At 43.0% G+C, this 24,010-nt stretch overlaps 1 protein-coding gene across 1 annotated transcript in view; it reads left to right on the top strand.

Annotated features, from left to right (window-relative positions):
• LOC106568722 (3',5'-cyclic-AMP phosphodiesterase 4B) overlaps positions 1 to 24,010 on the top strand; it is a 173,249-nt gene that overhangs the window by 71,579 nt on the left and 77,660 nt on the right. Inside the window, exon 3 of the mRNA XM_014139302.3 lies at positions 14,352 to 14,578. Coding sequence (XP_013994777.1) covers positions 14,352 to 14,578 — 227 coding nt within the window. The remainder of the gene's footprint in view (positions 1 to 14,351; positions 14,579 to 24,010) is intronic.

The following is a 24,010-nucleotide window of genomic DNA, read 5'->3' on the forward strand; positions in this document are numbered from 1 at the left end:
ACTGTATATAGATTTTTCTATTGTGTTATTGACCGTACATTTGTTTATCCCATGTGTAACTCTGTTGTTTTTGTCGCACTGCTTTGCTTTATCTTGGCCAGGTTGCAGTTGTAAATGAGAACTTGTTCTCAACTGGCCTACCTGGTTAAATAAAGGTAAAATAAAAAGTGCATTTGGAAAGTATTCAGACACCTTGACTTTTCCTTATTTTGTTATGTTAAATAAATAAAATCCCCATCAATCTTCACACAATACCCCATAATGACAAAGTGAAAACAGAAATACGTTATTTACATAAGTATTCAGACCCCTTGCTATGAGACTCGAAATTGAGCTGAGGTGCATTCTGTTTCCATTGATCATCCTTATTTCTACAAATTGATTCCCCTGTGGTAAATTCAATTGATTGGACATGATTTGGAAAGCCACACACCTGTCTATATAAGGTCCCACAGTTGACAGTGCAAGTCAGAGCAAAAACCAAGCCATGAGGTCGAAGGAATTGTCCGTAGAGCTTCGAAACAGGATTGTGTCGAGGCACAGATCTGGGGAAGGGTACCAAAACAGTTCTGCAGCATTGAAGGTCCCCAAGAACATAGTGGCCTCCATCATTCTTAAATGGAAGGAGTTTGAAACCACCAAGACTCTTCCTAGAGCTGGCCGCCCGGCCAAACTGAGCAATCGGGGGAGAAGGGCCTTGGTCAGGGAGGTGACCAAGAACTCCATGGTCACTCTAACAAAGCTCCAGAGTTCTTCTGTGGAGATGGGACAACCTTCCAGAAGAACAACCATCTCTGCAGCACTCCACCAATCAGTCCTTTATGGTAGAGTGGCCTGACGGAAGCCACTCCTCAGTAAAAGGCACATGACAGTCCACTTAGAGTTTTCCAAGGGGTACCTAAAGGACTCTCAGACCGTGAGAAACAAGATTCTCTGGTCTGATGAAACCAAGATTGAACTCTTTGGCCTGAATGCCAAGTGTCACATCTGGAGGAAACCTGGCACCATCCCTACAGTGAAGCATGGCTGTGGCAGCATCATGCTGTGGGGATGTTTTTCTGCAACAGGGACTGGGAGACTAGTCAGAAAGATTAACAGAGCAAAGTACAGAGAGGTCCTTGATGAAAACCTGCTCCAGAGTGCTTAAGACCTCAGACTGGGGCAATGGTTCACCTTCCAACAGGACAATGACACTAAGCACACAGCCAAGACAACACAGTAGTGGCTTCGGGACAAGTCTCTGAATGTCCTTGAGTGGCCCAGCCAGAACCCGGACTTGAACCCGATCTAACATTTCTGGAGAGACCTCAAAATAGCTGTGAAGCGACGCTCCCCATCCAACCTGACAGAGCTTGAGAGGATCTGCAGAGAAGAATGGGAGAAACTCAAATACAGGTGTGCCAAGCTTGTAGTGTTATACCTAAGAAGACTCAAGGCTGTAATCGCTGCTAAAGGTGCTTCAACAAAGTACTGAGTTAACGGTCTGAATTCTTACATAAATGTGATATTTACGGGTTTTTTCCTTCTAAAAACCTGTTTTTGCTTTGTCATTATGGAGTATTGTGTGTGGATGAATTGATGTGGGGACAATTTTTTTTTAATCCATTTTAGAATTACACTGTAACATAATATTGTGGAAAATCTACACAGGGGATTCTCGAAGTCAATCTTAAATGAATTATTCTTTATTATCAGGACGCTGGAGAGGGTCCAACCAACTCAAGGCACCAAGTACACATGTCGATCGGGGGTTTCACCGGGGCGGTCCCTTCAGTTCTCTTATATACTGCTTACACAGACATATTTGCATGATTTACATTAATCATAATTCATCATTAACGTTGGCTCCTGCATGTGACTGACCAATACCTCACGAGACTTCCTCTCTCCAAGTTGAGACCTTGAAACTGAGATACCTCTGTTTCCATAGCAATGTTCTGGGCGTACTGCCAAGTTGCTTATTAATGATAGTGAGGAACCCTCCATACACGATCAGTCAGTCACCTGCATGAATTTTTCTAATTGGTTATTAAAATGTAGCTTTGATTTGATACACAAACAGAACATTTTCTCTCACATTCCCTCCTCTTATCACTCTGTGATAATTATCATAAAATGTTAAGGTAAGCATTAGATTATAGCTTCTATCAAAGGAGGTTCTATCAAAATATGTTCACTCTGGGTTTTACAATCTAAAATACACACAAATACACTGTAGACTCAGAGGTGACTAAATCTCTCAATTTTGAACCATTGTTTACATAGGTCTTACCACAATCGGGTTGCAGTGACATCTGTTCTGCACCAACTGTCCCTGAGACTAGTCAAAACATAAAATCTGTTTTTTTAACAAATCCGCAAGGGCCTTCCAAACTTCTCAAACAAAACCAACTTTCAATTCTCACCCATTGTCCTTATCTACAGGGGGAAAAGGAAGCTCATCCAGTGTCGGCAGCTCATCAGTCTCACCATCCTCTTGAGGAGCATTAAACATAATGGCTGCCGAAACCTTATCAGCTAGGGAGGCACAAATAGCCTTACAACATGTTAGTAATACAATTAGACAGACTAAGCAAAAAACACACGCTGCAGCCCATTGGGCAATTTGGGATCCCCAACTTCCAAACAGGGATTTCAATCAAGTTGCAAGTGTCCACTCTGGCTGTGAGGAATTGTTCTTAGCCACGGTGGCAATGTATTCGGCAAGATTGGTAACATTAGAGTACCGGTCCGGGACAAAAGTGCAACACTCATCTCCAATTATTGCAGAAGTGCCCCAAAAGATAGTCAAGAGCCTCTCTGTTTTGTAGAGCCAATTTATGCAATTCTTTCAGTTCGTCATTCAATTTTTCCAGGACATTTCGAGTAGCATTGGCAATTTTCTCTACGTGTTTAGCGATATCATGAATTTGGTCTAGCGTACATGCGACTCCATACACAGGAAAATATACACCAAAGAACCTGGAGGAAGGTGCCGGAGTGTGAGTGACGTCAGCTAGAGAACTCTTATCTCTCCTCATTCCAGGAGGTTTGTAGTCTCTAAACAGAGCCTTCAGACTCTTATTGTTTGGAACGGTTCTCATAGCTGTCACCACAAACCCAACAGTATTACCAGTTCAGGGGCAGGCTATAGTAAGCAATCTTACCACACAACCAATAGGTACCATTTGTGGCTCCTCTCAAAGGGATAATAACATTATAGACTGAAATACCATAACTAACATTATAAGGTTCCCCAGTGTCGGCATTGTTAACAGTTAACTTACAGGTATTGGATCCATTGTAATACATTGTACAATTACGTTCCAGTTCACACAAATGATTACCTCCTTCTCTATTATCTGGTATTATCTGGCCTAGAAATCAACGGTGGGCCTATGTGGTTGTGTAATGCAGAAAACGTCATGGGGTCATGGTTACGTGGCATCTCTATCAGGAATGGTAAGTCATTTGCATAGTCAGATTTACCCCTATGGGAACTCCCACAAGTGGTAAACCTGCTCCTACCTTAACTGACCCCAACCCACACACCCAACACTCTTTTTTGCAGATGTAAGATTAGAAACCAGTTCTGCTCTAGAGAGGAACAGATTGTCCTCATGGTTAGGAGGGCCCAGCAGGGCACTCCTTCTCCGAAGACCATCTACTTCTGGACCTCTACTCCAGGCCAGCGTCAGTCCCTTTCGCTCAGGACTCCTTCTACCCTCTGTCAGGTTTCACACAAGAGCACAACCTACTGTTTTTATTAGCACACCTGTGCTAAAGCAGAGAAGGGCCACACTGCACCACTGGAACTGGCGAGGCCCAATCTTTTGCTGGATCAGGAACTCGTCTGCAGTGCGACAAGTGGATCCAGGTTTCTCTTTCAGAAACCTTGAGCACAGTGGGGGTGGTCAAAAGAACTTGGTATGGCCCTCTCTAACGGTGGTCCTTCCAACTATTTCTCCTGAACCCTATGACCACCACGAAATCACCTGGGCTCAAACAGTGCTCAGCTCCACCTGCCAAGTTCAAAGAACACTGCAAAGGTGACAATACTCAACAATGTATTCCTCCATTCCTTGCAGGGTTGACAAGGTGGTCAATTTTAGCATTTGACAGGTTTTTTTCTGGTTCTTCATTATTTTTTTCATTTGTTTCTTCTTCTGTTTCCGCCTCATCCTTTGCTTGGTAGCTCCCTCGTCCACCTCCTCTTCCAAATGGGTTGTTCACGTGCACGTGAGGACGGCCACTCTCCTTGTGCTTACTCCCCATGGCTCCCTCCACCTGACCACAGGCCCCAACCCCATATAGGTTATGGGGGGGTGGGAGGCCACCATCTCCATCTGCTGGTGGAAGATTTGGCGGTGGTGGACACAAGGGGGGCCCCATGAAAGGGTTCCCCTTGGATGAAAGGCCAGCCAGGCTTTCTTTTTTTCTTCCTCCTCTTTTTCTTCTCCGGTTCCACATGCTTTACCATCAGTCTTCTTACAGCTTTATATTTTGCATTTTCTGCTTCTCTCACACTCTCTGAAATCGTCCCACTTCATTTGAACTTTCTTGTGTTTTCTTTCAAGTTGGCCTCTCTCACAGACTCCAGTCTTTCTGTGCTCAGTGTCCCATCTTCAGGGAAATGTCCAACTGTCCATCTTTGTCCTGTCTTCTGTTTGGTTCAGTACCCCCCCCTACCAATTTCTTTTGCCATTACAACACTCACTGCCTTTTTGGTTCCCAGCTCGGATCCTCCATCCTACTCTTACTTTTTCCATTTCCCATACTTAATCCCTTTCTTGAACTCTTTTGAAAAAAAAACGTCCATCTTCACACGTCATCCCACACTCACACAACTCTCACGCTAAACCCCTGTTCAGTTAGTTAGTCAAACATACAATACTCTCATCCACATTCACTTAGTACTATTCCTAAACACACTCAATAGTCTCCCTTATAACTACTTATGCATCTTCAATGATTCTCTTGTCATTACCTCCTATGCATACATATGTATCTTCTGTGGTTCCTCTATAGTCTCCATAGTTGCCATATAGTCTCCACAGTATCGAGCATCTGTAGTCCCAATTGCGTACATCGTCCCAATAGCATACATCGTCCCAATTGCATACATCGTCCCAATAGCATCCATAGTCCCACATTTTCCCTTACAGTAACAAAATGTGGAAAAAGTCAAGGGGTCTGAATACTTTCCGAATGCACTGTATACAAGTATTTTTCCCTGTCCTTTTCCCAATTCAAAGTAAGAACAGCTTATCGATCACAAATTAGTTACACATGTCCGGCTCTTGGAGAGAACTAATCAATATGTGATAAATACACAACATGGTAAAACACACTATAAATACATGTATATTGACATGTTGCCACTGAAATATCTGGTTATGGCGCTTTTGTAACACAAGTGAACCTCAATAGCCTTTCACGTCATAAATACATTGTAATGTATTGACATGTTGCCATCGAAATATCCTGTCACGACGGCCCTTATTTGACACGTGAAACGTAATGGAAAAAGCCCATCTCAGGGTTGCCAGATTGGACTGCCACTCTCCCACTGCAGACAGCAGGGATAAATCAGACAAATTAGATTTCCTAGAAATACCAGAGGACTCAGCAGTGCTGTGTTTACTCTCCGTCAATTACAGCAGGGACTGACTAGGAGCAGGTGGGGCTGTTCTCTATCTCCATCCTCTGTCTGTTCTTTCTCTCTCTCGCGCGCTCTCATCGGTCTGTCCATCTTTGTCGCTATCTTTTGCTCTCATCGGTCTCTCTGTCTCCCCCCTCACTCCCTCCCTCAGCCTGTCTCTATATCTTCCAGTCGACCTCCCATTTTCACTTCATTCTCTGCCGGTCTTCTCTTTCTAATCTAACTCTTATTTTAGTCTTTCTATCTTTCCCCCTGTGTTCGCCTCTATCTTTCCCCCTGTGTTCTTCTCTCTTACTTCCCCCTGTGTTAGTTTTTCTATCTTTCCCCCTGTGTTTGTCTGTCTAGCTGAATCCCGGTGTTCTTTCCCTTTCTCTCTCTGTGTTAGTCTTACCATGTATTTCTATCTCTTCCCCCTCTGGCTGTCTCGCTCTCCACATGCATCTTTACTGGGTCACAGAGTTGTGGACTGCTGGTCTTGTGAACTCAGCAGGAGGTGTTGGAGAGAGGACAGGAGGTAGAGAGAGGGAATGAGAGTGAGAGAGACTACAGTCTTATGGCACTAGTGCAAATTGCACTAGCCTATCCAATAACACCCCAGTAGTAGAGTTTGTGATACAGTAAAATCAAAAATGTTTATGCTCACACTTGTTTTAGGAAGAGAACGCACAGCACAATAGGTATGTAATACATACCGTTTATCACAGTCATAGTCAAGTAAATAGAACACATGATCAGAGTAATGGATTTAACACTTAATCAAGCCCTCCGCTCATTCTGCCCTGTCCTTAGCTACAGTGTGCTGAAGTGGCCCCTATGGCTAGGTACAGACCTAGGATCAGCTTGCCTTCCCCCAAATCCTAATCTTAACCATTAGACCCAAGACCAGCCTCTGAGATTATCTCTGAGTTGCCCGAGGGCAGAATAGTGTGATGCATGTCACTCTGACACGAGCTAGGGGACAGAGGGACCCACACCACACTGAGTGTGTGGAGAGAGCAGAGGAGATGGAAGAGTCATATGAGGAAAGAGAGGAAGAGGTGAGGAGGAGGAAGAAGAGGAGAAGGAGGGAAAGGGTAAAGAGGGGAGAGCAGTATGGTGTATGTCACTCTGGCATGGGGACAGAGGGATGACACCGCCACAGAGTGAGGAGGAAGCAGAGGAGATGGATGAGGAAAGAGAGGAAGAAGAGGTGGTGACTGGAGGGCAGAGCAATGTTTCTTTTTGTTACATTTTATTTCACCTTTATTAAACCAGGTAGGCCAGTTGAGAACAAGTTCTCATTTACAACTGCGACCTGGCCAAGATAAAGCAAAGCAGTGCGACACAAACAACAACACAGAGTTACACATGGAATAAACAAACATACAGTCAATAACACAATAGAAAAAAAGTATATATACAGTGTGTGCAAATGAGGTAAGATAAGGCAATAAATAGGCCATAGTGGCAGAATAATTACAATTTAGCAATTAAACACTGGAGAGATAGATGTGCAGAAGATGAATGTGCAAGTAGAGATACTAGGGTGCAAAGAAGAAAGAAAAATAACAGTATGGGATGAGGTAGTTGGATGGGCTATTTATAGATGGGATATGTACAGGTGCAGTGATCTGTCGAGCTGCCCCGACAGCTGGTGCTTAAAGTTAGTGAGGGAGATATAAGTCTCCAGCTTCAGTGATTTTTGCAATTTGTTCCAGTCATTGGCAGCAAAGAACTGGAAGGAAAGATGGCCAAATGAGGAGTTGGCTTTGGGGGTGACCAGTGAAATATACTTTCTGGAGCACGTGCTATGGGTGGGTGCTGCTATGGTGACCAGTGAGCTGAGATAAGGCGGGGCTTTACCTAGCAAAGACTTATAGATGACCTGGAGCCAGTGGGTTTGGCGATGAATATGAAGCGAGGGCCAGCCAACGAGAGCATACAGGTCACAGTGGTGGGTAGTATATGGGGCTTTGGTGACAAAACGGATGGCACTGTGATAGACTGCATCCAATTTGCTGAGTAGAGTGTTGAAGGCTATTTTGTAAATGACATCACCGAAGTCAAGGATCGGCAGGATAGTCAGTTTTACGACGAGGGTATGTTTAGCAGCATGAGTGAAGGATGCTTTGTTGCGAAATAGGAAGCCGATTCTAGATTTAATTTTGGATTGGAGATGCTTAATGTGAGTCTGGAAGGAGAGTTTACAGTCTAACCAGACACCTAGCGATCGGTTGAAGAGCATGCATTTAGTTTTACTAGCATTTAAGAGCAGTTGGAGGCCATGGAAGGAGAGTTGTATGGCATTGAAGCTCGTCTGGAGGTTAGTTAACACAATGTCCAAAGAAGGGCCAGAAGTATACAGAATGGTGTCGTCTGCGTATAGGTGGATCAGAGAATCACCAGCAACAAGAGCATCATCATTGATGTATTCAGAGAAAAGTCGGCCCGAGAATTGAACCCTGTGGCATACCCATAGAGACTGCCAGAGGTCCGGACAACAGGCCCTCCGATTTGACACACTGAACTCTGTCTGAGAAGTAGTTGGTGAACCAGGCGAGGCAGTCATTTCAGAAACCAAGGCTGTTGAGTCTGCCGATAAGAATATGGTGATTGACAGAGTCGAAAGCCTTGGCCAGGTTGATGAATACAGCTGTACAGTAGTGTCTCTTATCGATGGCGGTTATGATATCATTTAGGACCTTGAGCGTGGCTAAGGTGCACCCATGATCAGCTCGGAAACCAGATTGCATAGCGGAGAAGGTGGGGTGGGATTCGAAATGGTCGGTGATCTGTTTGTTAACTTGGCTTTCGAAGACTTCAGAGAGGCAGGGTAGGATAGATATAGGTCTATAACAGTTTGGGTCTAGAGTGTCTCCCCCTTTGAAGAGGGGGATGACCGCGGCAGCTTTCCAATCTTTGGGAATCTCAGACGATACGAAAGAGAGGTTGAACAGGCTAGTAGTAGGGGTTGCAACAATTTCAGCTGATAATTTTAGGAAGAGAGGGTCCAGATTGTCTAGCCCTGCTGATTTGTAGGGGTCCAGATGTTGCAGCTCTTTCAGAACATCAGCTATCTGGATTTGGGCAAGTTGCTGCGGGGGTTGCAGGGCTGTTGACCAGGGTACAGGTGGCCAGGTGGAAAGCATGGCCAGCCGTAGAAAAATGCTTATTGAAATTGGCCATTATTGTGGATTTATCGGTGGTGACAGTGTTTCCTAGCCTCAGTGCTGTGGGCAGCTGGGAGGAGGTGCTCTTATTCTCCATGGACTTTACAGTGTCCCAGAACTTTTTGGAGTTTGTGCTGCGGGATGCAAATTTCTGTTTGAAAAAGCTAGCCTTTGCTTTCCTAAGTGCCTGTGTATATTGGTTCCTGACTTCCCTGAAAGTTGCATATCGCGGGGGCTATTCGATGCTAATGCCGTATGCCACAGGATGTTTTATTTCTGGTCAAGGGCAGTCAGCTCTGGAGTGAACCAAGGGCTATATCTGTTCCTGGTTAAAAAGAAATCGAATGGGGCATGCTTATTTAAGATTGTGAGGAAAGCACTTTTAAAGAATAACCAGGCATCTTCTACTGACGGAATGAGGTCAATATTCTTCCAGGATACCCGGGCCAGGTCGATTGAAGTGTTTTAGGGAGCGTTTGACAGTGATGAGGGGTGGTTGTTTACGGACGCAAGCAATGAGGCAGTGATCGCTGAGATCCTGGTTGAAGATAGCAGAGGTGTATTTGGAGGGCAGGTTGGTTAGGATGATATCTATGAGGGTGCCTGTGTTTACGGATTTGGAGTTGTACCTGGTAGGTTCATTGATAATTTGTGTGAGATTGAGGGCATCTAGCTTAGATTGTAGGATGGCCGGGGTGTTAAGCAGATCCCAGTTTAGGTCACCTAACAGTATGAACTCTGAAGGTAAAAGGGGGGCAATCAATTCACATATGGTGTCCAGGGCACAGCTGTGGGCAGAAGGTGGTCTATAGCAAGCGACAACGGTGAGAGACTTGTTTCTGGAAAGGTGGATTTAAAAAAATAGAAGCTCAAATTTTTTGGGCACAGACCTGGATAGTAAGACAGAACTCTGCAGGCTATCTCTGCAGTAGATTGCAACTCTGCCCCCTTTGGCAGTTCTATCTTGTCAGAAAATGTTATAGTTAGGGATGGAAATTTCAGGGTTTTTGGTGGCCTTCCTAAGCCAGGATTCAGACATGGCTAGGACATCAGGGTTGGCAGAGTGTGCTAAAGCAGTGAATAAAACAAACTTAGGGAGGAGGCTTCTAATGTTAACATGCATGAAACCAAGGCTTTTTCGATTACAGAAGTAAAAAAATGGGAGTGGAGCTAGGCACTGCAGGGCCTGGATTAACCTCTACATCACATTTACATTTACATTTACATTTTACATACATCACCAGAGGAACAGAGGAGGAGTAGGATAAGGGTACGGCTAAGGGCTATAAGAACTGGTCGTCTAGCACGTTCAAAACAGAGAGTAAAAGGAGCAGGTTTCTGGGGGCGGTAGAATAGATTCAATGCATAATGTACTGAGAAAGGTATGGTAGGATGTGAATACAGTGGAGGTAAACCAAGGCATTGAGTGATGATGAGAGAGGTATTGTCTCTAGAGATTAAAACAATTAATTAAAACAATCAATTAAAACAGGTGAGGTCACCGCATGTGTGGGAGGTGGGAAAAGAGTGTTAGCTGAGGCATATTGAGCAGTGCTGGAGGCTCTACAGTGAAATTAGACAATAATCACTAACCAAAACAGCAATGCACAAGGCATATTGACATTAGGGAGAGACATGCGTAGCCGAGTGATCATAGGGTCCAATGAGTAGCTGGACGGGCTGGAGACACGGCGATTCAGACAGCTAGCGGGCCGGGGCTAGCATGCTAGCAGAAGGGCCTTAGAGGGACGTTGTGACGGAAGAAGTCTGTTGTAGCCCCCTCGTGCGGTTACGTCTGCAGACCAGTCGTGATGGATCAGCAGTGGTCCGTGTAGTAAAAGGGTCCAGGCCAATTGTCAAAATAGGTATCGTAGCCCAAGAAATTGACTGATGGACCACTTCAGCTAACAGTCCAGTATGCTCTAGACAGCTAGCGGGCCGCGGCTACCAAGCTAGCATTGGGGCATTCATGGGACGTCGCAACAGAGGGGCCTGTGGAAAATCCCCCTCGGGCGGGTTACGTCGGTAGTCCAGTCGTGATGGATCGGTGGGGGTCCGTATCGGCAATAAAAGGGGTCCAGGCCAGTTGGCAAAATAGGAACTATCGCCCAAGGAGTGGCTGGTGGACCTCTTCAGCTAGGCAGGAGATGGGCCTAGCATAGGCTAGCTCCAGGCTAATTGGTGCTTGCTTCGGGACAGGGACGTTAGCCAGGAGAAGCCAATCAGGATAGCAGCTAGTTAGCTGCGATGATCCAGGTGAAGAGGTTCAAAGCTTGCGGTAGAAATCACATTGGGTGAGGCGGGTTGCAGGAGAATATGTTGAAGTTGGGGTTAAGAAAAATATGAAAATATATGCGAAGAAAAAAAGATGGAAAAAGATAAATACACGGGACACAACAAGACGAAGACAAAAGACGCCTGACTCCTACGTCATCTAGGATAATTCCTGTCTGGAGTATGTCATTCTGGCACGAGATAGGGGACATGGGGATGCTACCCCACTGAGGAGGATGAGGAGGAAGAGCAGGGAGAGAAGGAAAGGGGACAGGTTGAGGAGGGGTAGATGGTCCTGGGGCGTTATTTTTGGCCTACTTTTATAAGTCTAATGACGTTCATCTTTTATTGTCTCCATGGGTTTCCATGAAATAGGTTTCCATGAAATTGGTATGACATACTACAGAACAATACATACGGAAATTAAACTGAAAGATACTGCCAGGCGGATCCAGAGACTTTGAAGAGACATAATAACGACCTGTGGCTCTCCCAAAATCTGGTTACCCCTCCAAAGCACCATAGCAGGACTCATGTTTCTCTCCAAAGCCTTACGTAATACAGAACACCAAGAAGGTCCCGCCCCCCCCCCCCCACAGCACTAAAACAAATTGTATAAGAAAGGATTTACTTATTTATGTTATGTCTTTTCAGTTATGCTTGAGCACCGATTGCACGCTAGGCCCATCCAGTGGCGGTGCTATTGCTTCCTCTTCCATTTACAATGGGCTGTTAAGCAGTGCTGAGATTGGTTTGCATTGGGGAAGCATCAGCACCATTATTCATCTCTCTTTCTCTTATGCATTCGCTGTCTCTCCACAGACATACACTGCATACATGATAACAGGGTATGTGGGCATACACCACACACACACACACACACACACACACACACACACACACACACACACACACACACACACACACACACACACACACACACACACACACACACACACACAATCCATTCTCCGCAAACACCACCTCACCTATCACTCACACAGATAGCGTTTTAGGAATTCCTCGATTGCCTCCCTCGTTCTTTTACACTTTGACGGAGTGAATGTAAAACAGAGGGTGATGTATATCCTCACCCTGCCAGGAGCCTCTAGCTGAAACCGCCATGTTTTACAGCCCACCATTACAGAGAAAGTCACAACATTGACACAGACATATAAAACACACACACACACACACACACACACACACACACACACACACACACACACACACACACACACACAGTGGGGTCTGGAATTGGATCCCTTGATAAAGATGAGCAAAAAAGACAATAAAAGAAATACTACAAATACATTGTTCTTTCGAGTGGCCAAACCCACCACTGGTGTGCGTGGCCAAAGAGCTCTATTTTCATGTCATATGACCATAGCACCAGTTCCAATCTATGTGCCAATGCCATTTAGCAAACTCCAGATGGTGCTATGGTCAGCTGTCATGAAAGGTTTTTGGCCATGTACACCAATGGTGAATTTTGGTTTTCGAAAGATGAATGCATATGCAGAAAATATCTAATCCCTACTGTAAAATATGGTGGTGGATCTTTGATGTTATGGGGATATTTTGCTTCCACTGGTCCTGGGGCCATTGTTAAGGTCAAATTATCCAAGTATCAAAACATTTTTGCCAAAAACCTGGTTGCCTCTGCCAGGAGGCTGAAAATTGGCTGAAAATGGGATCTTCCAGCAAGGCAAGCAGACATTATGTACCACAAACAAATGGTTAATTGATCACAAATCAACATTTTGCAATGGCCATCTCAGTCTCCGAGGGCAGTCCATAAGCACAGACGAAGGATATCAAGGATCTGGAAAGATTCTGTATGGAAGAATGGTCTAAGGTCCCTCCCAATGTGTTCTCCAATCTCAGAAAAAAATTCAGAAAAAAGTCTGTGTCGAATTCGCAGGGTGAGGGTGCTGGAGTATTGAATACAGAGGATCCAATCATTTTAACCCATATCTTTTTAGATGTTTTGTATTACTTGTTAAATATAATCTTTCTCTGAGCAATTGTATTAGTATAGAATACTATAATAATAAAACCAGAAAATGGTATACAACATACCTTAGAATTTGTAATTATTAATTTTTAAAATAATTTATTAAGGGATTCAATAATTCTGGACACACGGACACATACACACACGCACGCACGCACATATATATACATACACACTGAGTGAACAAAACATTATGAACACCTGCTCTTTCCATGACTGACTGACCGTGTGAATTCAGGTGAAAGCTATGATCCCTTATTGATGTCACTTGTTAAATCCACTTCAATCAGTGTCGAATAGATTAAGGGGAGGATACGGATTAAATAAGGATTTTTAAATATTACAGTTCCTTTTAGGGCCCAATGTGCATCGGTTTCCTGTGTGTATCAAGAATGGTCCACCAACCAAAGGACATCTAAATATTAGGAAAATGTCCTTAATGTTTTGTACACTGCAATACACTCAATCAGTGTTGCCGTTTGGAATTACCTTTGATTAGACAACACTTTATTTTCTCAACCCAATGGATTTAAGTGTTGTGTTTATCAAATATCACAGAAATGTTTTAGTGTATTGAGTTGTAATCAAATCGGTCAACATAATATAACAGAATACATTTTCCCCACGAAAACGTGATCTTCTGGGAAACATTGGAGACGTATTTAAAATCCACTACTCTCTGTACTCCAAAATGGGACCAGCTGGAAGACATTATCTGTAAAAGACTTGAAGTGAAAATCCTGGTCTGGCTCCTTTTCTAGTTTTGGTTCTGATTAATCTATATCTTGGGTTTTCAGAATACTGTAGTCTCACAGCAGGCCCTAGAGTGCCCCCTAGTGCTATGTGTACGGAACCGACAAAATATTAGGATTTGACATTCAATGAAATAGACAAAGTATTACCTTGAATTAATAATGTACACTGCAATGCGTCGACAAAGTGGCTAGTTTGGGTTTATTCGAAGCAGTGCACGCTGATGTAATATAATATGCACGAAATGACACTAACTGCAAAAAGAAATCTCTTGCCTTTTTGTTATCCCATCTATGTCCACAAAGCGAGTCTTTCCCTTATTTATTTCAACGTTATATCAACATTCTGTCAACTTTCCCATGCCTTTTAGTCTTAGCTATAACCTTCGTCCTGTAAACCCTCGCCTCTATAAACGCTATAGCAACATTCTCTCAACGTCTCCACTGCCTCTTACTCTTGTCCATAAACTTCTATTAATGTTCTACTAACAAACAATCTCTCAACATTTGCCTTTCAGGAAACCAAGGAGCCTCCAGGAGTGCCCCTGTTTGGCAGCACCCCGGGGGTGGACTTTCGCCGGGGCCGCAGGCGTCACTCAGGCACGCTAATGCTGCCCCCGTTGTCATGGCGACAGGCAGAGAGGGATCTGGGCCGCACGCCAGAGGAGTACGCCATGGCCCGACCCACCAGCCTGCCCTTCCGACCTCCACCACGCATCGACATTACCCATGTCGACCCCGACAGGTGAGATATCGTAGGTCATAGCTCAACGTTTGGGAGGTTGGCAACTCTGAACTTCTAAGGCAGCACTCCTGCTGGTTTTTGTATCTCCACTTGATTTATCAATTTGTCAATGGTTCGCCAGAAACCAGCCAACACTGCAGTCCTGGAGGACAGTAAACTGTGCAATATTACCTGAGGTCAACCCATCCTGTCTTCTCCTGCATCTGTAGAGCATAGCATACCATGATAATATTTTTGTTGAATGCATCTTACTCAATGCTGAAGTATAATATGTGTTTGTGGAGTCAGAGAAGCAAATCTATTTTGTACATTCATTATCAGCAAAGTGCACTTTCATCCAACAACCACTGGGTGGAGACAAAGTGCTCTAAAGCCAGTTGCGGTGCCTACTTAATTCATGTGCTTTGTGAAGTGAGGTTGTGGTTAACTGTTGAGTTCCAGTCACTGTACAGAGCAACAGACAGTTGTGGTAAGCCAATCAGCATCATTCGAGGTGATCACCAATAGCCCCCCCCCCCCCTCCCCCCCCCAAGAATATTACAGAGGGGGCGGACCCTAAAAGGGACCTCCCTCTTATCACTTTCTGGGCTTACAGTGGTCCCTGAATGGAGAGAGAGATGGAACTGTATGGAAGAGGGAAAGTGGGGGAGAGATTGTTTAAGTGAAGTAAAGAAAGAGCAGGTAGGTAGAGAGTGCCTGAGACAACGTGAGAGTGAAGGAAAGAAAGAGATGGGGAAAGGCACAGAGTATGTCACCCCCGGCGAACACTTGAAGTGAGAAGAAGAGCTCGCCAAGGAAGTCTGCAAACTAGAGCTGTCGGAAGAACCCTGCTCTGTCCTCCAGCTCTCTGGCGGGTACTGTGCTGTAGACTCACGCTTGAGCTCCACTCTTTGGGACTGAGTGAACTGGACTCGGATCTAAACCAAGATCCTAGCTATGGAGGCCCATGGGGACCGAACAGAGTCGGAACAGAATATAGACTCATGTGGGCCAACCGAATCGGACAAGAGGACGAGAGTTTCACCCCACAACTCTCCGAGACGGTTTCGTAAACAAGTGGTGACCAAGCGCCGTTACAGGCGCTTCACTGTGGCCCATACCTGGTAAGGCCCTGGAGCTGTGTTGGTGTGTGTACGTCTGTGTGTGTGCGTTAGGACAGCGAGTTGCCAAGGATGTCACAATACAACATTATCACATTACGATACCTATTTCGATTGTACATGTGCCACAATTCTATATGTATTGCAATTTGATATTGATATTTTATTGCGATTTGATGTTCCAAACATATTGCTCACAAGGGGGCCGATTCTGACTTAGGAAATGTACGCCTTTCCTACGCACTTCTCAGTATTTGGTTTTCAGACTTACCTTATGGAGGTGCATAACGGGCTTTGCAGGCGTGGTTCCCTTGCGCGCTGAATACATCTAATTTAACCGCTGAAAACCCTCCCACTTGATGGCCAACAGATTTTCCTATAGGGTTTTCAGTACATGTATCTTAAGCCATCACTTTAAATACGGTGTACCTGTAATTAGAATTTTGATGGCAGGCTAGAATACATCGGGTTCAGAATATAGGTGTCAATGAAAGAAAGCCATCTAAATTTGCATTTTCTTCTCCATTGAAACTGATAGATTTTTCGCACTAAATATATGGTTGAATCAAAAATACAGTGGTTTGATTCATCCTGAAAGTTGTCATATTTAAGTTCAATCCATGAACTATTGGAGGTGGAAAAGTGTTCAATAAGGGTGGAACAATAGTCCTATAAATCAACCCTAGTCCGCACTAATCATGGTACTGTATGACAGCGGTCCAGTCGTCGTGAACTGTGCACCAGGCTCCAGGTTTAAGCTGCTACATGTGGTCTGAGTTCCATAATGATTCAAATAGGCTACATGTCCCAAATGATTGCAATACGTTAGCTTAATATGATTCACTAATGTGAAACCCTCAGGAACAATTCACAAGGATGTGACAGATTAAAGAAAGGTCAACGGAATGGAATGATGCAATATGTAAGCTACAAATTGAAGAAAACTAACACTAAAGTGCCAGTTCTAAATATATGCGGGTATTGCTGACGGTGGCTCCCGATAGTAGCTAATATGTAACACGATACAAATTGTCAAATAAAACGGAGGAAAGCCCGGGTATATAATGAAAACATTATAAGCACATACATGATCTCGGCAGGTTCAGCCCGACAGAAGCCTATAGCTAGGGTCTCCAAATTTCATCCATGCAAATTATGAAGGCACACAATAAAAATTCTGAATAACGGCACATCTTTTTATAGACTACTTCACTGTGGAAAAGGTTCCACAATACATGTCATATTGATATGATTTTCAGTTTGCTTGGATATGGCTGGTGTCACATTCGTCTCCAGGGATCATAAGGAAAAATCACCTAAAACAATTACTATGTGTAGTTACAAACGGATTACTCGTTTATCTAGCTCTTATCAATAGTTCTTATCAATTTGTAAATTACAGCGCATGGAGAATACGACGTATCTGTAGACACACCTCGGCCTCACCTTCATTTCTTAGACCCTGGTCACTGTTGTGTGATTTCCCCCCCCCCCCCCCCCCACCTTTTGTAACATTTAGGCAACTTATGCCTTTAAGCAACTTATGCCTTGATAAGTAATTGTGTGAAATGGCACTGTTGAAATGCATATTGGGTAATTCAAGTACAGTAGGCCACTGGTTGCCTCAGGAGGAATAAAAACCAGTTCCTGGAAAATGTGAACTGAAACCATGACCTCAGTATCTGTGACCTAGCCTACAAATCATGTAGGTTTGCTTATTAACATGTCTGTAATCATTCTTGAAAAAAATACTGTGGGTGTTGTTGTTTCAGGAACACTTGAACTGAGAAGAAGAGCATGTTAATAAGCAAACCTTCATGATTTGTAGACTAGGTCACAGATTCTGAGGTCATGGTTTCAGTTTACATTTTCCAGGAACTGGTATATAAAGGGTCTGAATACTTATGTAAATGTAATGTTTAATTTAAAAAAGTGTTGCAAACATTTCTAAACATGTTTTTCCTTTGTCATTATGGGATATTGTGTGTAGATTGATGAGGGGGAAAAAAATGTATGTTTAATCAATTTTATAATAAGGATGTGACGTAACAAATGTGGAAAAAGTCAAGGGGGTCTGAGTACTTTCCGAATGCACTGTACCTCTATCACTCCAGTGTACCTGCATATTGTAAATATGGTATTGGAACTGACCCTGTATATACAGTTGAAGTCGGAAGTTTACATACACTTAGGCTGGAGTCATTAAAACTCGTTTTTCAACCACTCCCCACATTTCTTGTTAACAAACTATAGTTTTGGCAAGTCGGTTAGGACATCTACTGTGTGCATGACACAAGTAATTTTTCCAACAATTGTTTACAGACAGATTATTTCACTTATCATTCACTCTATCACAATTCCAGTGGGACAGAAGTTTACATACACTAAGTTGACTGTGACTTTAAACAGCTTGGAAAATTCCAGAAAATTATGTCATGGCTTTAGAAGCTTCGGATAGGCTAATTGACATAATTTGAGTCAATTGGAGGTGTACCTGTGGATGTATTTCAAGGCCTACCTTCAAACTCAGTGCCGCTTTGCTTGACATCATGGGAAAATCAAAAGAAATCAGCCAAGACCTCTGGAAAAAAGATTGTAGACCTCCACAAGTCTGGTTCATCCTTGGGACCAATTTCCAAATGCCTGAAGGTACCACGTTCATCTGTACAAACAATAGTACACAAGTATAAACACCATGGGACCACGCAGCCGTCATACCGCTCAGGAACGAGACGCGTTCTGTCTCCTAGAGATGAATGTACTTTTGTGCAAAAAGTGCAAATCAATCCCAGAACAACAGCAAAGGACCTTGTGAAGATGCTGGAGGAAACGGGTACAAAAGAATCTATGTCCACAGTAAAACGAGTCCTATATCGACATAACCTGAAAGGCCGCTCAGCAAGGAAGAAGCCACTGCTCCAAAACCGCCATAAAAAAGCCAGACTATGGTTTGCAACTGCACATGGCCATAAATACCATCATTATGTTTGGAGGAAAAAGGGGGAGGCTTGCAAGCCGAAGAACACCATGCCAACCATGAAGCACGGGGGTGGCAGCATCATGTTGTGGGGGTGCTTTGCTGCAGGAGGGCCTGGTGCACTTCACAAAAATAGATGGCATCATGAGGAAAGAAAATTAAGTAGATATATTGAAGCAACATCTCAAGACATCAGTCAGGAAGTTAAAGCTTGGTCGCAAACGGGTTTTCCAAATGGACAATGACCCCAAGCATACTTCCAAAGTTGTGGAAAAATGGCTTAAGGTTAACAAAGTCAAGGTATTGGAGTGGCCATCACAAAGCCCTGACCTTAATCCTATAGAAAATGTGTGGGCAGAACTGAAAAACCGTGTGCGAGCAAGGAGGCCTACAAACCTGACTCAGTTACACCAGCTCTGTCAGGAGGAATGGGCCAAAATTCACCCAACTTATTGTGGGAAGCTTGTGGAAGGCTACCCGAAATGTTTGACCCAAGTTAAACAATTTAAAGGCAATGCTACCAAATGCTAATTGAGTGTATGTAAACTTCTGACCCATTGGTAATGTGATGAAAGAAATAAAAGCTGAAATAAATAATTCTCTCTACTATTATTCTGAAATGTCACATTCTTAAAATAAAGTGGTGATCCTAACTGACCTAAGACAGGGACTTTTTACTAGGATTAAATGTCAGGAATTGTGAAAAACTGAGTTTAAATGTGTTTGGCTAAGGTGTATGTAAACTTCCGACTTCAACTGTAGCTTCTTACTTTCTCGAGTTCTTCTTTCTTAATTTTATTTCTCGTGTATTTTTGTTCTACCTCATGTTTTTAATGCTCCATTGATATTGATTACTAGATTATTGGACTTGGAGCTTGCAAGAAAGGCATTTCACTGTACTTGTGCACTTCACATTAAAACTTGAAACATAAAAAAGAACACATTGTTTGAACTGCACGTCACTAATAGCAACTGTCGTCGACAAGCTCATGTTTCAAATGTATAAAAGCCTGTGAGGGCAGTGGGATTAACAGAGTTTTCTTCAATAAATAAGTTGTTTAAATGGTTTAATAATTTAACAGTGCACCAAAGGTACAGTACTTGCTACTGTGATTCCTGAAATGCAGAGCCTATTGGAATATTTTTTTAATCTGAAATTATACTTTTGTTACATTGTTTGCTAGCTAGTATAACAGTACTAATATTGTCTATCAACTGTAAAAATGTAGTGCAACAGAGCCAGTTACAACTGAAGTATCTGATCATCAATGAATTCGAGAAAAAGCTATTTGTTTTTTAACACAGCGGCCGAGGTATGCACTTTTTTCCTTTGGGGGGAAATCATTTTCAAATATTTTAATCCATTGATATTACAAATATATTTGTGTTGACTATGATTATGGCATGGGAATATAAGAGCGTCTTCGAAGCTAAATCAACTTACAAACTAGACTATAGGCTACCGGCCGGCATTGCGCAAATATGGTGTTTCTAAAAGTGAATTCAAAGGTTTAGAATAGTTGGACATCATTCCATGTCATCATTCCATCCCTTTGGCTGTGTTTGGCCCAAGGCCCATGACCCTTTACTGAGTGTCTCCTACCCTGTCCTAATCCCTACTCCCCTCTACTCCACATCTCTGGTCAGACACTGCAGAGTACGTCATCCCCTCTTTTCCCCTTGAGGGCATTTTGCTTTTCCACTGCTCTAACACAGTAATGGATACATTCATTTGTTTAAATCCAGAATTTTAAACCCAAATTACCTGTGGTCAATGTCAGTTTTGCAGTTATCATGGGGGCCACAAAAAGCAGCTTGTGTGCCTGATGTGGCCCCCAAACTGCTATAGCAGACACTATTAATATTAATGGATGTGGAACTGAGAGCATTTTAGCAACATGAAATCCTATTAAAATCTGTTCATATACACCCCCAGGAAGAATATGATGCCTTTTATTTTATTTAATTTTTTTTACATTTTATGAAAAGCGAGCACTTAGATATGGTCATTTTCAAATGTTTATACTTTTATAGAATGATTTTGAATGGCGTATAGTAAGGCATTGTGAAAATTATATAGCAATATAGAGTGGGAAAGCGTTTGGACACTTAATAGACACTGCGGTAAATAAAACCTAATTAAAAAGTGTCAGTCTTGTCCAGGACCGGACTCTACACAAACCGTGCGCCACAGCCAATCAGAGCTGCAGTAGGCCTATATGCAAATAAGCCATTTTCCACATGGGCCTGCCATCATTCACTTTGAACTGGACTGTGTGTTTACAGGCAGTAGCAACAGCGCGACATTAGATCATTAGAAAGCATTCGTCAAAAGCCACAAAATACACCACTTACATTTGGGAACTTTACAGTCCTATTGATCAAACAAACATGAAGAGGTAGGATATTTCTCCCTCAGTTGCCCATGTACAACATCAACAAAAAGATCAACAACTAATGTTAGCCAGAACAAGATTAGCTAAAATCTAATGAGGAAACAGTAGATAAACCTTCTCAAACGTTTTCAGCTTGTAGTTGGCAGTCAAAATTGTACTAATAAACTATGGGAAATAGTAGCCTGCTCGCCCTTCTGCAGCTTGCCTGCCATTGCATGCTTGTCCCAACCCACGTTTTGACAACTGAATGGCAATTTGCCTGCCTGCCTGCCCATTTGATCGACGTCAAGTACAGTTGAAGTCAGAAGTTTACATACATTTAGGTTGGAGTCATTAAAACTTAAAACTGTGACTTAGCCTACAAATAATATAGGTTTGCTTATTAACATGTCTGTAATCATTCTTGAAAAAAATGTAATACTGAAAAAAATACTGTGGGTGTTGTTGTTTCAGGAGTATGTCACCCCCGGTGAACACTTGAACTGAGAAGAAGAGCATGTTAATAAGCAAACCTACATGATTTGTAGACTTGGTCACAGATTCTGAGGTCATGGTTTCAGTTTACATTTTCCAGGAACTGCTATATAAAGGGTCTGAATACTTATGTGAAAGTGATATTTCATTTTTTTAAATGTTGCAAACATTTCTAAACACATGTTTTTCCTTTGTCATTATGGGGTATTGTGTGTAGATTGAGGGGGAAAAAATGTATATTTAATCAATTTTATAATAAGGCTGTAATATACAGTGAGGGGAAAAAAGTATTTGATCCCCTGCTGATTTTGTACGTTTGCCCACTGATAAAGAAATGATCAGTCTATAATTTTAATGGTAGGTTTATTTGAACAGTGAGAGGCAGAATAACAACAACAAAAAATCCAGAAAAACACATGTCAGAAATGTTATACATTGATTTGCATTTTAATGAGGGAAATAAGTATTTGACCCCCTCTCAATCAGAAAGATTTCTGGCTCCCAGGTGTCTTTTATACAGGTAACGAGCTGAGATTAGGAGCACACTCTTAAAGGGAGTGCTCCTAATCTCAGCTTGTTACCTGTTTAAAAGACACCTGTCCACAGAAGCAATCAATCACATCAGATTCCAAACTCTTCACCATGGCCAAGACCAAAGAGCTCTCCAAGGATGTCAGGGACAAGATTGTAGACCTACACAAGGCTGGAATGGGCTACAAGACCATCGCCAAGCAGCTTGGTGAGAAGCTGACAACAGTTGGTGCGATTATTCGCAAATGGAAGAAACACAAAAGAACTGTCAATCTCCCTCAGCCTGGGGCTCCATGCAAGATCTCACCTCGTGGAGTTGCAATGATCATGAGAACGGTGAGGAATCAGCCCAGAACTACACGGGAGGATCTTGTCAATGATCTCAAGGCAGCTGGATCCATAGTCAACAAGATAACAATTGGTAACACACTACGCCGTGAAGGACTGAAATCCTGCAGCGCCCGCAAGGTCCCCCTGCTCAAGAAAGCACATATACATGCCCGTCTGAAGTTTGCCAATGAACATCTGAATGATTCAGAGGACAACTGGGTGAAAGTGTTGTGGTCAGATGAGACCAAAATGGAGCTCTTTGGCATCAACTCAACTCGCCGTGTTTGGAGGAGGAGGAATGCTGCCTATGACCCCAAGAACACCATCCCCACCGTCAAACATGGAGGTGGAAACATTATGCTTTGGGGGTGTTTTTCTGCTAAGGGGACAGGACAACTTCACCACATCAAAGGGACGATGGACGGGGCCATGTACTGTCAAATCTTGGGTGAGAACCTCCTTCCCTCAGCCAGGGCATTGAAAATGGGTCGTGGATGGGTATTCCAGCATGACAATGACCTAAAACACACGGCCAAGGAAACAAAGGAGTGGCTCAAGAAGAAGTACATTAAGGTCCTGGAGTGGCCTATCCAGTCTCCAGATCTTAATCCCATAGAACATTTACATTTACATTTTAGTCATTTAGCAGACGCTCTTATCCAGAGCGACTTACAGTAGTGAATACATACATTTCATACAATTATTTTTTTTTGCGTACTGGTCCCCCGTGGGAATCGAACCCACAACCCTGGCGTTGCAAACACCATGCTCTACCAACTGAGCCACACGGGACTATCCTGTGGAGGGAGCTGAAGGTTCGAGTTGCCAAACGTCAGCCTCGAAACCTTAATGACTTGGAGAAGATCTGCAAAGTGGAGTGGGACAAAATCCCTCCTGAGATGTTTGCAAACCTGGTGGCCAACTACAAGAAACGTCTGACCTCTGTGATTGCCAACAAGGGTTTTGCCACCAAGTACAAGTCATGTTTTGCAGAGGGGTCAAATACTTATTTCCCTCATTAAAATGCAAATCATTTTATAACATTTTTGACATGCGTTTTTCTGGATTTTTTTGTTGTTATTCTGTCTCTCACTGTTCAAATAAACCTACCATTAAAATTATAGACTGATCATTTCTTTATCAGTGGGCAAACGTACAAATTCAGATACAGATAATTCAAATACTTTTTTCCCTCACTGTAACAAAATGTGGAAAAAGTCAAGGGGGTCTGAGTACTTTCTGAATGCACTGTACCTCTATCACTCCAGTGTACCTGCACATTGTAAATATGGTATTGGAACTGAGCCTGTATATACAGTTGAAGTCGGAAGTTTACATACACTTAGGTTGAAGTCATTAAAACTTGTTTTTCAGCCACTCCACAAATTCCTTGTTAACAAACTATAGTTTTGGCAAGTCAGTTAGGACATCTACTGTGTGCATGACACAAGTAATTTTTCCAACAATTGTTTACAGACAGATTATTTCACTTATCATTCACTGTATCACAATTCCAGTGGGTCAGAAGTTTAAAGGCACATTCAACTTAGTGTATGTAAACAGCTTGGAAAATTCCAGAATATTATGTCATGGCTTTAGAAGCTTCTGATAGGCTAATTGACAT

This window comes from Salmo salar, chromosome 14 (genome assembly GCF_965601325.2).
Source record: "Salmo salar chromosome 14, fSalSal1, whole genome shotgun sequence".
Lineage (NCBI taxonomy): Eukaryota > Metazoa > Chordata > Actinopteri > Salmoniformes > Salmonidae > Salmo > Salmo salar.